General features: G+C 42.8%; 1 protein-coding gene across 3 annotated transcripts in view; it reads left to right on the top strand.

The window, feature by feature from the left end:
• The window catches only part of bbs7 (Bardet-Biedl syndrome 7), a 71,117-nt gene extending 54,465 nt beyond the window's left edge, over window positions 1-16,652 (top strand). For all 3 annotated transcript variants that reach the window (XM_038792358.1, XM_038792359.1, XM_038792360.1), the window contains 6 exons: window positions 3,620-3,759; window positions 8,874-9,038; window positions 11,494-11,603; window positions 11,699-11,802; window positions 12,980-13,103; window positions 15,286-16,652. In XM_038792358.1, the coding sequence (XP_038648286.1) occupies window positions 3,620-3,759; window positions 8,874-9,038; window positions 11,494-11,603; window positions 11,699-11,802; window positions 12,980-13,103; window positions 15,286-15,419 (777 nt within the window). In that variant the 3' untranslated portion in view covers window positions 15,420-16,652. The remainder of the gene's footprint in view (window positions 1-3,619; window positions 3,760-8,873; window positions 9,039-11,493; window positions 11,604-11,698; window positions 11,803-12,979; window positions 13,104-15,285) is intronic.
• The last annotated feature ends 285 nt before the right edge of the window (window positions 16,653-16,937 follow it).

The following is a 16,937-nucleotide window of genomic DNA, read 5'->3' as shown; positions in this document are numbered from 1 at the left end:
ATTTCCCTTGTGGCTGCCTGCTTTCTCAGCTGATGAGCCAATAGGTGGCCCACCTTGTCTCCGTGTTCATAGAAGGTCCTCCGTGTCTGGCAGAGTTGATACACTGCTTTCTTAGTGGATAGCAGGTTAAAGTCCATTTGCAGCTTTTTCCTCTCTGCCAGCAGCTCTACGGTCTGTCTTGTTATGCTCTTGGCTTAGCAAAAGCTGCTTTCTTGATGTTCACTCTGACAAAGGAAGGTTCAGACATGGAGATAACTTCAACACGTTTATTAAACTATTTACAATTCTCCTACTCGGATTCGCCTCGACTGTTAATCCTTCTATCGCTACTCAGACTGACGAACCAGTCTGCTACAATCCACGTGGTGGATGTGATGTTGAATCAACCCTGTGTCTGTACTTACTGAGTGTCTCCACTGGAAAGAGAAAGATCATGTGTGCTGTGTCCTTTATATATGGGTTGGTGTAATGCCCCCCTGTGGTAGTGTCACCTCTGTGTGTGTGAGTGTGTGTATCGTGAATGCCCATTGGTCGTGTCCTATCTTACTGACCTATTGGTTGAGTGTCTGTGTGTCATGTCTCTGGTGCTCCTTCTAGTGTCTAGCTAGTCTATGTGTACTTCCATTAACCCCTTGTGTATCTATAGTGATGCATATCACCACACGGTCGGGGCCTCGGAGTACTTTCTGTCGACATCCAGAATGGAGTCCTATAGCTGTTGCCTGGCCACCCTCTCTTCCCTATCTCTACTTCCCTGTAGGCTATGATATCTCCTCTGATCACGGCCTTCAGTTTCTCCCAAAATGTGGAGGATGAGACTAACGTAATCGCCTATGGCCTGTGATATTTTTTGGCAGAAAGCCTTGTCGGCCAGGAGGTCCGTGTCCAGCCTCCATGTGGGGCGCTGGGCCCGGCCTGTCTCCAACCTCAGATCCATATAATGCGGAGCGTGGTCGGAGATAACGATTGCAGAGTAGTCCGTTCCTGTGATCCCTGGAAGCACCGTTTTCCCCACTGCAACGAAGTCGATACGGGTGTATACTTTGTGCACCTGCGAAAAGAACGAGAACTCCTTTTCTCCCGGGTGCAGGAACCTCCATGGGTCCACCGCCCCCATCTGTTCCATGAAGGCCCCTAGCTCCCGAGCCATGCCAGATGTTTTCCCCGTTCTGGGGTTTGATCGGTTGGTCAGTGGGTCCAGCATGCAATTAAAGTCGTCCCCCATAATCAATGGGTGTGTGTCAAGGTCGGGGATTTCCGCCATGATCTTCTTTATGAATTTTGAGTCGTCCCAGTTGGGAGTGTACACATTTACCAGTATGACAGGTGCCCCTTCCAGGACGCCGGTGACCATGACGTACCTTCCCCCTGGGTCCATAACTGTCTTGGTTCGCGTAAACCTTGTCCTTTTGCTAATTAATATTGCAACCCCCCCCCCCCCCCCCCCAGTCCTCGTCCCGTAGCATGAATGGTACGTCTGTCCCACCCAGCCCTTCCTTACCAGCAGTCGATCCTTCTCCCTCATGTGCGTCTCTTGTAGGTAGATTAGGTCTGCTTTTAGGCTTCTTAGGTGGGTGAACACTCTGGATCTTTTCACTGAGCTGTTGAGTCCCCTTACATTCCAGGTAACAATCCTGGTGGGGGGGTTTCTGAACCCCCCCGGCCCTATGGGATCACCCATACTTAACTGGTGGACGCGCCCCTGCACTCCGGGGTTTCCCTTTGCTAGGGAGCCGTCCATAATGGCCAGGGTCGCCGCTCTCAGCATGGGGTTGGGCCCCAGCGCTCAGGGGTTTCCCTTTGCTCAGGGGGCACCCAATGTGGCCACCAGCTGTGTGTACGCCACACGGGTGCGCCCCCTGCTCTCCGGGGTCTCCCTCCACCCTGATGCGCTCTTGAGTGGTTGTTTGCGGCGCCCTCTTGGTTCCTCACCCTGCTCCATGCCCACCGAGGCCTGTCTGTACTGCTTCACTATCTCGCTCTTCTCTTTGCATCTCTTTTGTTCTGCGTTCTCCCCCAAACTCCTCTCCCCCCCAGCCCCTGTCCCTTTGTTGTCCCTCTGCATTCTCCCCCTCCCCCTTTCTGCCCCTCCTTGTGCCAGGCGCTCCCCCTCCCCTGAGAGGAGTGCAGCGGCCCTCCTTCCTCCCTGCCCTCCCGTGCTAGCCCTCCTTTCTAGTACGGCGGCCCTCCTCCCAGTATTCGCCCCGTTCTGGCCCTGTTTAACCTTTCCTCTACTGGCCCTTGTCTCGCCCTCCTGTTTGATTTCCTCACCCTAATTTCCCTCGCTCCACTCCCCCCCCCCCCCCCCCCCCGCATTGCATTGAGAGAGGAGACAAGCTCTGAAACAAGACAGCACAGTCCCGCACAAGGCATAACACATGGGCACAGTTCATGAGTCCATTGTCCTTGTTTGCGGAATGTCCTCCTCTCTTTGTTCTGGTTTTCCCTTCCTGTTCCGTCCCCATGTCTTTCATTGCGGTTGCGTGTGCTCCTCCCCCAGCATGTTCGCTTTAACAAACTCATCAGCTGCCGCTGGGGTGTTAAAAACAGCTCTTTCCCCTCAAATGTTACCCAGAGTTTGGCCAGGAATAACGTGCTGATTTCTCCTTGTTGAATTCAGCCCTTTTTTTTGGCCAAGTGCATCCCCTTTTGGCTTGCACTTTTAGACGCTAGTTCTGCTCAGGGGCGCGACTCTCCTCGGCCGCTTCTGAGCCTCCGGCTCTGGTTCCTCCTGCACCTTTTTTTAAAAAAAATTCTGGCTCCTCTCGCACACTTATTTCTCCCATGGGCCTCAGCTTACCGTCGGTCCGGTTCCTTGCGGCTTTTTTCCTCCTGTTCGTACCTTCGGGGAGCGCTGCGTGGGTCCTTTCTTTGTTTAAAAAAACAAGAATAAAAATACCCCCGGGACTAAACAAACAAAACACAAAAAAACCCCAGAAAGTTTAGTCCTTTAGCGGGAGCTGCCCCGTGCATGTTTGCCCTCTACAGAGCTCTACCGGACGTCCCCCCCATAAATGATTCTTTGACGCTACTCAAAGAAGAACACAGGAGTTCACGCCTCCGTCCTAGCCAATATTTTCCTCCCCCCAGCGACATTACAACAGATTATTTAGTCATTACCATTTCTACATACAAACTAGCTGCTGCTTTTACTACATGACAACAGTGATTACACTTCAAAAATACTTCTTTGGTTGAGGAGATCCTAAAGTTGTGAAAGGCCCCTATAAATGCAAATCTTTCTTCTTGCACTCCTTAGTCTCTTTAATGAGTCTTGAAAATGGAAATGAGACAGCCATTCTTGGAATATTGCATTTATTGCATATTTAAAGTTATGTAACCGGCTGTATAACTGAAAAAAACAGACTTTTACCAGGTCCGTTTTCTCCAAAAGAGCTACTGGAACAATTGTTGATAAGCCACTTAGAGACATAATTGTACTGGAAGTCACAAAACCAGATTTTCTATTTATTTTCTGCTTTCTTAAAAATGTTGAGACTTGAGGATCAATTTGTAGTCCTCGTGAGGATCACCATTAAGTGGTTCCAACTTTGTAATGTCAAAGGCTGGAGACTGTAGTCTGCCTTTCCAGAGTGTAAATTTGCTCTTCTTTCTCCAGATTCGTTCCATAGAAGGACAGCATGGAACACTACAAGCCTACATTACCCCTCGCCTACAGCCTAAAACATGCCAGGTCCATCAGTATCAGATCAAACCACTTTCGCTTCATCAGAGGACACATGTTATTGATCCCAACAGGTAGGCTAATAAAATAGTCAATAGAAATGGCTGAAATGTGAGCAATATTTCAGCTTTTATGACAGATAAATCACTTCCATTAGCCAGAATCTTTTCAGTATGGAATTTCATTGCAGATTATGAAAATAACAGTAAAAATTGCATTTTCAGTACACTTTATGGAATATATTATTGTGTAAGTGTCTTTCGTATTGATTCCCTTATTTCCCCTTTCTTATTGTTTTGTTGTTATCATTTTGATCCATGAATGATTGATGGACATGTATCTTTAAGTCAAGCCTCAGAGGGAATGAGGAATTCAAAACTTTACAACAGAGTATATGGTGCTAGCCTTCAAACAGCTGATCTCAGACTGGGTGGCACCCAATAGATGGGGTTGGACTCTGTTCGATTGGTTGGCTGGTGGCAAGGAATTTGTCAAAGGGCCGTATTCTGCCTGGTAACAGGTGGTGATTGGATCCTGCCTGAGTGGATGATTTCTAGAAACTCGGGTAAGGAGAATTAGGTCCTGGGCACTCAATGAAGAAGGAGCTATAAGTGTTCTCTCTCTCTCTCTTTCTCACACACACACTCTCTCTCTCCAGGTTGGATACGCCGATAGATTTAAGATACAGACCAGCCATGATATAATTTAATGCTGGAACCTGTTATCAGATTCTTCCATGTGTGACAACTGAGATGCTTTCCACTGATTTAGATGATTTCTAGTTCCCCTTTTCCATAGACTTTTTAAATCTTCTTTTGAAGAAGAAAGAAACGGTGAAGAAAGGATTTTCAATAGTCTGTTGCATTTGCATGGTATTCAATGACTTTGAATTTTTCATTGTTTTACTCAGATATTACTCAGAGTGACTGGTTTAGCACAGTGGGCTAAATAGCTAGCTTTAATGCAGAACAATGCCAGCTGTGTGGGTTCAATTCCCGTACCAGCCTCCCCGAACAGGTGCCGGAATGTGGCGACTAGGAGCTTTTCACAGTAATTTCATTGAAGCCTACTTGTGACAATAAGTGATTATAATTATTATTATTTATAATTGTCAACTTTTTTCAACTGTTTAATAATAATTTAAAACTGAGTAGTTTGCAGTTAACAGAAGTAACACATTATGCAAGTCAGAAACTATTCCCTTTTTCTCTTTGATGTTGATCGTCCACAGTAAAGTAAAACATACAAGTGATGCTTAATGGTCTAGAGGAGTGTTTTTCAAACTTTTTTCAGGTGACCCATTTTTACAAAATGGCCGCCTCTCTCAACCCACCCCAAGTTCACAATAGCTTCTCCATAGTTACCTTTTAAAGCATCACGTTCATTGTTGGCACTTGTCTTACTAAATGTAAAAGATTGTAAATTAAAATATGTATTCTATTTTTTGTTGTTATTTGGGATCTAAATAACTTGTAATAAAAATCTCAGCACAGATCAGTGTGCGAGACTTTTGATCGCAGACTCCTGAGGTGTTTGAAGGGGGAATGAGGAAATTCTTGGAAACACGCCTGGATTTTGGGCTGATGGGGAAGGAAGGAGACTCAGCATTGATCGTAAAGTCAGTCTCACTGAGAGAGTGACTGATCTCAGAAAGTGAATAAGACCATAAGACATAGGAGTGGAAGTAAGGCCATTCGGCCCATCGAGTCCACTCCGCCATTCAATCATGGCTGATGGGCATTTCAACTCCACCTACCAGCATTCTCCCCATAGCCCTTAATTCCTCGCGACATCAAGAATTTATCTATCTCTACCTTGAAGCCATTTAGCGTCCCGGCCTCCACTGCACTCCGCGGCAATTAATTCCACAGGCCCACCACTCTTTGGCTGGTGGCTCTCCATTTTAAGTATACGCCAACCCCTTAAACACACATAGCACAATTTTAAACATAGATCTGATTGACAAGGTTAAGAGTAACTGAAATTCAATGGACAGCAACAAGATTAACTGTCGCAAAAATTGAACCAACACTGACAACGTTAATGGTAACAGAAATTGAAGATTAATTGACAATGGTAACAGTGGCAGACATTAAACATGCATCCGATTCAGAACATTAACCCTGAAGTCGGTCTCTTTGTGTGATCATTGACTCACTGCTTCCTATGAGCTGTACTTAAACAGATGCATTTCCCCCCTGAATGGGATATATAGGTCTGAATTCTCCGCCGTCGGAGTGCTCTATTTTGCCGGCAGCCTGGGGGTTTCTTGACGGCTTGGGGCAGCCCCACACTAGGAAACTCCATTGACTGGCCGATGAAACGGAGCATCCTGACAGCGTACTGAACCAGAAATCTGGCGCGGCGGGACGGAGAGACCCGCCCATGGAGTTGCCAAACCCACATCCATTGCCGCAGAGCCAAGTTCAGAATGGGGCAGACATAAATCAGCTTTGTGACAATGGACCAATTGAAAGATGGGGAGATCCCCACAGGATTTATCTTCTAGATCCTGTATGAGGGAGTACTCCGGCTATGAGTTACTATCTGGGGTACTTGTGGATCCATATTCCAGTCGGCAGTCACTTGGTTTTGGGTGGGGGATGCAGGCCTGGGCAAAAAAAAGATCGCAAAGTATTGCTGGAAACTAACGTTGTGCAGAAGGAGTATCTGCAGGAAGTAAGTTTTAAAGATTTTTTTTTTTTTCCCTTTTAAACTCTTCAGTTGTAGGTGCAGGTGCTGACTAATCTGGATGATCAGCTGCTGCAGAAACAGGAGTGGCTGCTCGAGGCTGTGTCGGTGACTATAAGAGTAACCCAGGGAGGCAGAAAGCCACGACACCAGCCTGGTCATCAGCCTCATGTGGCCACACACTGCACTGTAGCCAGAATTCACCGAGGGATAAAATAGGAAACAAGGTCAGGCGATCCTCAAGGATCATTTCTGGAAACCATTTGGCGACCCATTTAACATCATCACCTGCGGGTCGCGACCCTCACTTTGAAAAACACTGGACTGGAAGGAGGATTTATTACATGATTCTATTAACCTTGTCCTCATTTACTGTTAAGTAGAAAGACAGTTAATTTAACGCTGATGGCTCACTTAAATGTGTGCTGCCAATGGTGCAGATGAACTGTTTAGACCAGGAGGGTCTCTGGTTTGATATTCAGTGGTATTATGGATGATAATATTAACCTCCGTGCTATTCGCTAGGGCGGGAGAAAAAAATATTCCTGCCATTGATCAAAGTTAAGTGACTCCCGTCAGAATATGTAACTGTGTTTGATCATTAAATGAGAGTAGAATCAGGCTTGCTCTGATTACTTCAATGTTCAAGATGTGCTCACACACATGAAGATTGATTGCTTGGGCAAGATACTCAATTGCACTATGACATGAACTTTCAGATTGTCAACATTCCTTTTTATTCTTTCATGGGATGTGGATGTTGCTGGTAAGGCCAGTATTTGTTGCCCATTCCTAATTTCCCTTGACGTGAGTTGCTTGCTGGGCCATTTTAGAGCGCAGTTAAGAGTGACCCATGTTGCTGTGGGTGTGGCGTCACCGAACCAGGCAAGGATGACAGATTTCCTTTCCTAAAGGATATCTGAAAAAGATGGGTTTTTACAACGATTGACGATCACTGAAACTAGTTTTCAATTCCAGATTTTATTAATTGAAATTGAATTTGACCAGCTGCCCTGTGCTTTGTGGCGGCATCATGCGGGAGGGAGGAAAAATGACAGAGGATCTGTTAAGTATGGAGGCTGGTGGGGTTGAAGGTGAGGGGCAGGGGAACCCTATCATGCTTCTGCAAGGAAGGAGACCGCGTGAGAGCAGAAGTACATGATGTAGATCAGGTAAAATAGTCAACCCTGTAAACCACGGGTTGGGGGAAGAATCCTCTGTTGAGGACAGAGGAAGACATATTGAAAGGGCTAGAATGGAAAGTTGTGTTATCTAAACACGTGAAGGAGAAGCTGGGTGAATACCGTAACATGTTGTGGCTGATCTGAACGGGAGCTTCAGGGCGCGATTCAATGGAAAAGTTTCTAAGTTAATTTGTGGTGTGTTTTCAGGGAGTTTCCCGTCAGCTCTGTCAGTGAGATCCCCACTGCAATCCAGTGACACTTCATCACTTTTTTGGGCCCTGGGGAATTTTCTCACCGGTTTAGTCCGTACTTTAAATTTTTTTCAGCACTGGGGAGCTGAACTCCAAGATCGGCCGCCATTTTGAGAGGATGCCTCGATCTCTAAGTCAGCGTGTGGTTCCCCCCCCCCAAATTCTCCACCCATGGGCAATGTAATTTCCCCCCCCCCCTCCCCCCCCCCCCCCCCCTTCATACCCCCCTCAACCCTCCTTTAAGGGCATGGCTCTCTTCAGTCCCTGAGCCTTGGCTGTACCTCCCTGGCACAGGGCTTCCTTGTACTGGCACCCGGGCAGTGCTACTGCCAACTTGGCAATGCCACCCAGACATCTTGGCAGTGCTAGGGTGGCGGTACCAAAGTGCCAGCTGGGCAGTGCTATAGTGCCCATGTTCCAGGGGGAGGGCCAAGAGGCCACCCTGCACTATCCCTGACCACCTGATAGCATGGGAGACCCCCTCCAGTTGCTGTTCTGCCTGGTCCACATTTGTGTGCCATTTGGTCCCACCCCTTTTGGCCGTGCGTCTGACTCCGATGCCTTGCAGGACTTGGGTAGATCCCACGAGGTGCGATGGCTGCCCGGAAACCCGTGGGAGACCTCTCCCAGCATTCATCGACTGCACCGTGCTTGAGCGAGATCCTAACGAGGCCAGTAGATCGCACTGTCAGTCTCGATGCTACAGCTTGTCTTGGTATCTTTCGGTTTGGATAGGAAAATTGAGGGATTTTATGCACTAAGCCTTTTTGAAAGTTTGCATATTATATATGGTAAGGACAGCATGTGCTGTAACTGACATAAAAACAAAACACTGAAAATGCTCTTGTGTCTGACCATCTATGGAGAGCAACAGACAACTAACATTTCAGGTTAATGACCTTTCATGTGAACTGTGCTGAAATTCACTGTGTAACATCACACTTGTACCCTTGTAACTACTTTCAGGAGATAATGGACAATGGCAGAAAATTAGAGAGGGAATATTATTGTAACTCTTGTGGATGTCATTTTTGATTTTTCCCCCCCCCCCTCTCTTTTCAGGCCAATGAATACACTGACACTTACAGGACAGTTCAGCTTTGCAGAAATTCATTCCTGGGTTGTCTTCTGTCTACCTGAAGTACCAGATAAAGTTCCAGTGGGTGATAGCGTCACATTTTACTTTCAGAACACATTCTTGGAAACACAATTGGAATGTTCTTACAAGTAAGAGAAATGACTGCACTGGCTGCATATCATTTGCTGAATTCTTCGTTAAATGGTAATCTAAACATTGGTTGTTTTAATTATTTTTAATATAGCTATCCTTTTATTAGCCATTATAAGAACATAAGAACATAAGAACTAGGAGCAGGAGTAGGCCATCTGGCCCCTCGAGCCTGCTCCGCCATTCAATTAGATCATGGCTGATCTTTTGTGGACTCAGCTCCACTTTCCGGCCCGAACACCATAACCCTTAATCCCTTTATTCTTCAAAAAACTATCTATCTTTACCTTAAAAACATGTAATGAAGGAGCCTCAACTGCTTCACTGGGCAAGGAATTCCATAGATTCACAACCCTTTGGGTGAAGAAGTTCCTCCTAAACTCAGTTCTAAATCTACTTCCCCTTATTTTGAGGCTATGCCCCCTAGTTCTGCTGTCATCCGCCAGTGGAAACAACCTGCCCGCATCTATCCTATCTATTCCCTTCATAATTTTAAATGTTTCTATAAGATCCCCCCTCATCCTTCTAAATTCCAACGAGTACAGTCCCAGTCTACTCAACCTCTCCTCATAATCCAACCTCTTCAGCTCTGGGATTAACCTAGTGAATCTCCTCTGCACACCCTCCAGCGCCAGTACGTCCTTTCTCAAGTAAGGAGACCAAAACTGAACACAATACTCCAGGTGTGGCCGCACTAACACCTTATACAATTGCAACATAACCTCCCTAGTCTTAAACTCCATCCCTCTAGCAATGAAGGACAAAATCCCATTTGCCTTCTTAATCACCTGTTGCACTTGTAAACCAACCTTCTGTGACTCATGCACTAGCACACCCAAGTCTCTCTGAACAGCGGCATGCTTTAATATTTTATCGTTTAAATAATAATCCCGTTTGCTATTATTCCTACCAAAATGGATAACCTCACATTTGTCAACATTGTATTCCATCTGCCAGACCCGAGCCCATTCACTTAACCTATCCAAATCCCTCTGCAGACTTCCAGTATCCTCTGCACTTTTCGCTTTACCACTCATCTTAGTGTCATCTGCAAACTTGGACACATTGCCCTTGGTCCCCAACTCCAAATCATCAATGTAAATTGTGAACAATTGTGGGCCCAACACGGATCCCTGAGGGACATTATGATCTGTATTTAACTCCTGAAACATAGCTTGATCAAAAAGCAATCAGCAATTATATAACCTAATGTGACAGCGTATTATAATATTGAAAACAACCTGTGCAAAATAAACCATTTGTTAATATCAGTCTAAGGCTATAACTATAAAATAATGAGTACAAACACAAGCTAGTATTACACAACATGCCGGAAGGGGTCTCGTGCTCAGGACTTCATGCTGCCACTTTTTGCATTAAAAGATGCTTTGGATCAATGCATAATATCACTGGCACTTCTTCTAAACTAATCGCAATGTCTATGAGGCAAGCAAGAGACTTTTGAATCTTTGGTAGAAGTTCCGCACAGGACTAAAACTCTGGAATTCTCTCATTTTGCCTTCATCTTTCGCCTCCTTTTAAGATGCTTCTTAAAACCTACTTTTGTTTACCTGTCAAATGTCGTCGCCTTGGTTTGCCATCCGTATTTATCTGATTACAATACTTAGAAGTGCTTTCAGATATCATACTCAATGAAAGGAGCTAAATAAATACAAGTTATTGTTCACTTGCAAAATCTGCCCTTTTGCATCTTTATTTTTTGTAAATTGAATGATAAATATAGTGAATTGCTTTGGAGGAAAAAAAAAACTCCATCATATTCCCCCAACCCCTTAAACTGGCATATCCCAAGATGGCTTGGAGGCAGGAACATGTTGGCACGCCAGCCAGTACAGGAAATTGTGGGCCAGTCATTCTGTCTTCCTGGCCATTTAAATGGAAACCATGTTATGTATAGTGATGCGCCAGATTAATTTATTTACTTTTCCTAAAGTGGCATGGTGGCGCAGTGGTTAGCTCTGCTGCTTCACGGCACCGAGGTCCTAGGTTCAATCCCAGCTCTGGGTCACTGTCCATGTGGAGTTTGCACATTCTCCGTGTTTGTATGGGTTTTGCAGCACAACCCAAAGATTTGCAGGGTAGGTGGATTGGTCATGCTAAATTGTCCCTTAATTGGAAAAAATTAATTAGGTATTCTAAATTTTTTTTTTAAATTACATTTCCTGTCGCCAGCGACATTGAGACTTAATTAACTACATTTGAATATGGTGTGTTTGTATTTTGTTTCAAACTTCTGACAAATTAAGCTTTCATTATCTTCAGTCCTTTAGTAGCTCTGGAGGAAATGAACTGGGCTATGTAAAATATTTTAATTTATTAAATCAGAATCAGTTTGTTGTAGAATAGCAAACTTGCTCCTAGTTATTTTGGTTTCCTTCCAACAGATTTACTTGTGCTAAGTATTTAATTATTATTCTTTTAATTTGATTTTAGAAAAGGTGAAGGAACTTTTAAATCTGACAATATCTCTACTATTTCCATCCTGAAAGATATATTAACAAAAGAAGCTACAAAAAGAAAAATCAATCTCAACATCTCGTATGGTGAGAACCAACCCACAATTTAATTCCGTTTTTTCCAGATCTTAGAACACCATTATTTATGAACTGTTTTTCCTGAGATTTGTGTCTTTTTAAAGATGTTAATGAGGAATCCATAAACTACACGCTAAATTTGATTCATCCCAAATTGGAACATCAGTTGCTTTTGGCGAAGAAAGTCCAGCTGATTGATGCTTTGAAGGTAAGTTGCACAGATAAAGTAACAAACCAGCTGAGTAAATCAATTCATAAGTGAATCTCTTGAGCTGACATACCCTCGCCTACTTTTCCCTCTCTCACGCGCGCACACAAGCAAAACAGATGTGCATCTAAAACTACTGTGCTACAACAATCCTTGTGTCGGGATTGTCAGAAATTCTGTTACATTGAATGTGTTAAATAAGAAATAACTTTTGAAAATGTAAAAGTTGTCCCATTTTACCAGTTAAATTGTTAAAACAAATTGAGTTGTAAAGCCAGATTAGGCTTGGTTAACTTTCCAAGACTGATCACTGGCTCTGCTAAATTCCCTGTATGAAAAATAACATGCAACCACTTTGGACAGCAATCCACCTTCAGTAATCAAGTGTAGTTGCTCTTCTGAATGCACTTGCTGTAAACCAGTGCAGTGTTTAGGGTTGCCATGAGTCCCTGGAATGGGGTACAAAATGCTGGGGTGCTGCTTCTAACAGCCTGGGAGAAGTGGCACATTCACAGCTCCAAATACTCACCTGGTCCATGCTTGTGTGGACCAGTGTTAAACGGCGCCATGGCGAGATCTCCCAGACGCGGGCCTTAGTTCCTGGGCCTTGGGAGAATTGGGTGGCAACATGTTTAAATGAGCCTAATGTCTCTAAATCTCGCAAGGCGCTCGAAACGTCGCAAATCTCGTAAGCGGTATCTCGAGATTTGATGGCATTGCCGTGTCACTGGGTTGGGCGTGGTGAGGCCGTTTGATCATGCCCCTTATCTCTGTAAATTGCTCCATAAGCTCTCGTCTCTTCTGTAACTTGCACTCCATTTACCCCACCATTGCTACTGTGCCTATCTAAATATACATTGTTGTTGTGCTTTCTGTTGTCTGCTCTGAATCTCTCGAATACTTTCCTAATACTTGCTGCATCTCAACCTGCAGCTCCTTCTTTAAGATCCTCCTTTAAAACCTTAAAATCTATTTCCTTTAGTTGCCATCTTGAGGTCCTCTTCTTTGGGTCAATGCCGATTTTTGTCTGACTATGCTTTTATTTTGGCTTGTTTTTCTTCAGTTAAAAATATCATACAAGTACAAGTGATTGTTATGTTAATAGCAATAGTACAATATTGAGGGTCTCTGAAATTAAGTAATGATCTGTGTGATCAGATGACCCATTTCCTTGCAGGAGCTGCAGCTGTATGAAGGAAATGTGGATTTCCTAATACCTGAATACCGTTGCATTCTAGAGGAAGCTGATAGTCTGCTGGAAGAGTATAAGAAACAACCTGCTCACTTGGAGAGATTGTATGGCAAGTACTCTAACTGGAGAAATGGAATATCATGATTAGTTGAAAACATGGAATTAGTTTGGATGTCTCTTCAGAGTGCATGTTGCACAGCACGACCTGGGACCTTTTCCATTACTTTTAGTTTTCCATTGCTTTTAGTCTCTCCAATCCCTCAAAGCAGTCATGATTTTTAAGCTTCAGTATGGCTTGCACTATTTATACTTTGAAAGTTTTCTTAATGGGATCGTATGTTCCGGTGCAAATATTCTCAGGTGTGTCAGGGAAGCTTAAAGCTCCTAAAGTAGCAAACCTAGCCATTAAATCAGGGGTTCTCAACCTTTTTTAACCCATGGACCCCTTTTCCTCTTAATTTTTTTTTGTGGACCCCCATAGCCATTCCACAGAAAAAAAAGTTTCTTATATGCGTGGTAAACTAATCCTAAAGTCCATCTACCTTACCGTGAGGGTTGGAAACGGATTAGCTGTATGTTCGTACGTTGCCAAACTTATTCTAATATGAAAAGTAATGAAAAAAACTTTTTACTGACTAAATTGAATTAAATTACTCTAAAAATAACCAATTCATATCAAATATACACAGTTTCTAGTGATTACTGTGTTAAATTATTCATTAAACTTGTCAAGGAGAAACATGGCATAAGCGTCAGGTCAACTGTGGGTATTTAATAAGCTGCTTCTGTCATTAAAGGTCCTCCGGGCTGTTCCTAGGGGACAATAGCCCGGGCAATCTTCAACAACAACTGTCATTAAAGCACAATAAACCCATTTGTCATCAACCGGTATGGATTTTTTTTTCTCAGAATACAGTACCACAAAAATAAACACAGCAAATGCACCTTTTTGGTTCTGAGCCCCTTCAGCCCTCAAGGTAAATTAGATAGATTATAATCTCTCTTTGACCTTTGTCAGTGCGAGAGAGCGAGAGAGAGAGAGAAAGGTGAATATTCATCATGAAAACAAACATTTTTTTCTTCTACTTGATTCTCAGTAATAACAATTGTTCTGAAGTAGAATTGCTCTATGGACCACTAAAATATCACCGTGGACCCCCAATTCGGTATTTTTTTGGTGTGGACCCCCAGTAATGTTACATGGACCCCCAGGTCCATGTGGACCCCGGTTGAGAACCACTGCATTAAATGATCTCTTCCTTTACTCTTAAAGGTGGGGTATATGTTCACTGGTGAGGATCATCCTTCGTACTTGTAAATATTTAATTAACAGCAGTAACATTTATTTCTATAGTGCTTTTAATACAGTAAAAAAACATCCTTGAATTCATCATGAGGATGATTATCAGTCAAAAAACATAATCTTGAAAAGGGTAATATGAAGTATAATAAAGGAGGAAGGTGAGCTAGAGTGGCTTAGGAAGGAGTTCCAGGGCTTAAGGAGCTAGAGACATTGTCATCAGTGATGGAGCAGTTAAAATTGGATAACAAGGGCAGCACGGTGGCCTAGTGGTTAGCACAGCTACCTCACGTCGCTGAGGTCCAAGATTCGATCCTGGCTCTGCGTCACTGTCCGTGTGGAGTTTGCATATTCTCCCCCATGTCTGCGTGGGTTTCGCCCCCACAACCCAAAAAATGTGCAGAGTAGGTGGATTGGCCACGCTAAATTGCCCCTTAATTGGAAAAAATAATTGGGTAATCTAAATTTCAAAAAACATAAATTGGATAACAAGAGGCCAGAATTGGAAGAGTGCAGAGACCTTGAAGGCTTGTTGGGCTGAGGAGGCTATAGTTATAGAAAGGGGTACGGCCACAGTCACTCACATTAGATGTCATTTGTGACTTTGAGAACTGTTCCACACTTTGGCAGGGCAGAACCCCAATTGGAGTGATTCAGTTATGTTGCACGAAAGGTGAGCTTGGATTTGGGAGGTGACAACATATTCAAGGAACTTTCTACATCATTAACGAAGGTTTGAAAATTGTACTTAAACTGTGTTTTTTGTGCATTTTCTACATTACAGTAATGGCTATACTTTTGAAGTTGTAAATTGCTTATCAAAAGAGCATAGACATAACCAAAGGATTGAATAGCCTCCTTCTGCTATTTTGTTCTGTGACTGCTCAACTTCCACTTGTTAAACCACAAAAGAAATACATAGTACTTTAAAAGTAAAATCCAAATGCATCTTTGAATTGATACTAATTCTCTTTTTTTCTTCCTCAAATAGGCATGATAACTGACCTCTTCATAGATAAATTCAAATTCAAAGGCACCAATGTGAAAACCAAGGTTCCTCTTTTGCTGGAGATTTTAGATAATTATGATCCTAAAAGTCTCATGGCCTTCTTTGATTCAGCCTAGAGAAACTACCCAAAGCCTGTTAAAAAGCAAATGTAATGTTCCTGACCATGGCTATTTTATAATAGTGAAATGCTATGATTCAAAGCAATAGCTGAACAGGCAATTCTATTGATGGGGAGAATGAATAAGAACTGATCATGTTACTGTAAAGGTATTTAAGGGATGAATTTCTCTCTATCATCTGCTGTGATTTCGGCAGATGATCTGTGGAAACTATGGAGAAATGGTATAGACAATAATGTTTCTTTATGTCTACATGGATCTTCCCCCAAATGCATTGCACACGAGTGGGAGAACCCTTATGGAATTTCACCCCTCAAAAGACCCGCGTTCCACCCACCTGACTCCCCTAACCTTTTCCCTCACGCACTCCACCTGTACACATCTTGAATGTAGATTGGTTGGTTCAGGCAACCAATAATTGGACTTTAGGGTAATCGACATTGAGTCCAAGAATCAAATTTTAAATATGTCTTGTGATATTCCAGTTAGCCTGCAAAATAAGGTATGTTAGTCTTTCTCCTATCTGATTTTTCATAATTTACTTTTACATGTTTTACAATTCATATAAAATTGTTTTTGTTTTCCCATTTTGTCTGTGAAATGTAATAATAGGTACTGTCTGATTTTATAATCTACTGAACCAGCAGTATTGCTTACACCTGTCATCACAAAATATCTGGCAAAGACCAGAAACCCATATATTTTGTAGGTCATCTTGTCTTAAAGTGTATTTTCCATCTGTGGGTGCTAACATTTTTTTGAGACGTATCAATTTTTGATATATTGAGGTAAAAAATACATAGGTATGGAATCACTCATTAATATCATGTATATATAAAATAATCTTGTTAATATTGTGTAATACTTATCGGAAAATACTATATAGTACAATTCCCTATATTCATTGTTATTACAGTAACATTAATTTTGGCAACCCTTTTCAATTTATTGTTTGTTTCTGTCCTCAAAGATTCTGTTAAATTTCCAGAACTGAAATGTTGTCAGATAACTTTTATAACAGTGATGGTCATCTTTTTGCAGCAAATGCAATCTATCATTGTCTCTCTGATAATGTTACACCTAAGCAGTTGTTTGCTGAACTGTTTATAAACTTTCATTCATTCATTGCACTGCTTAGCCATTGGTGCAGTGATTGTATTGTAAATAGAATTGATTGTAAATATGGTGATGTTGAAAATATCAATATTAAATTATATAATATGTTAATCAGATCTCTATTACAATACTTCATTGGTTTGGTAACCCTTTCTGTTAAAAACCTGACGAAGGATTGATATAAGAATGGTTAAAAAAAATAGACTGTGACAAAAGATAAACGATCCCTCTTCATCCTTCTTTACCTATCTGCAGTCTTTGACATGGTGACCACACCATCCTCCACCAGTATCTCTCCTTTGTTGTCCAGCTGTGTGGGACTACCCTCACTAATAATCTTTATTTAATAATCTTTATTATTGTCACAAGTAGGCTTACATTAACACTGCAATAAAGTTG

The sequence above is a fragment of the Scyliorhinus canicula genome, chromosome 3 (assembly GCF_902713615.1).
Source record: "Scyliorhinus canicula chromosome 3, sScyCan1.1, whole genome shotgun sequence".
NCBI classification, from domain to species: Eukaryota; Metazoa; Chordata; class Chondrichthyes; order Carcharhiniformes; family Scyliorhinidae; genus Scyliorhinus; species Scyliorhinus canicula.
This window is presented reverse-complemented; position numbering and strand designations above follow the sequence as displayed.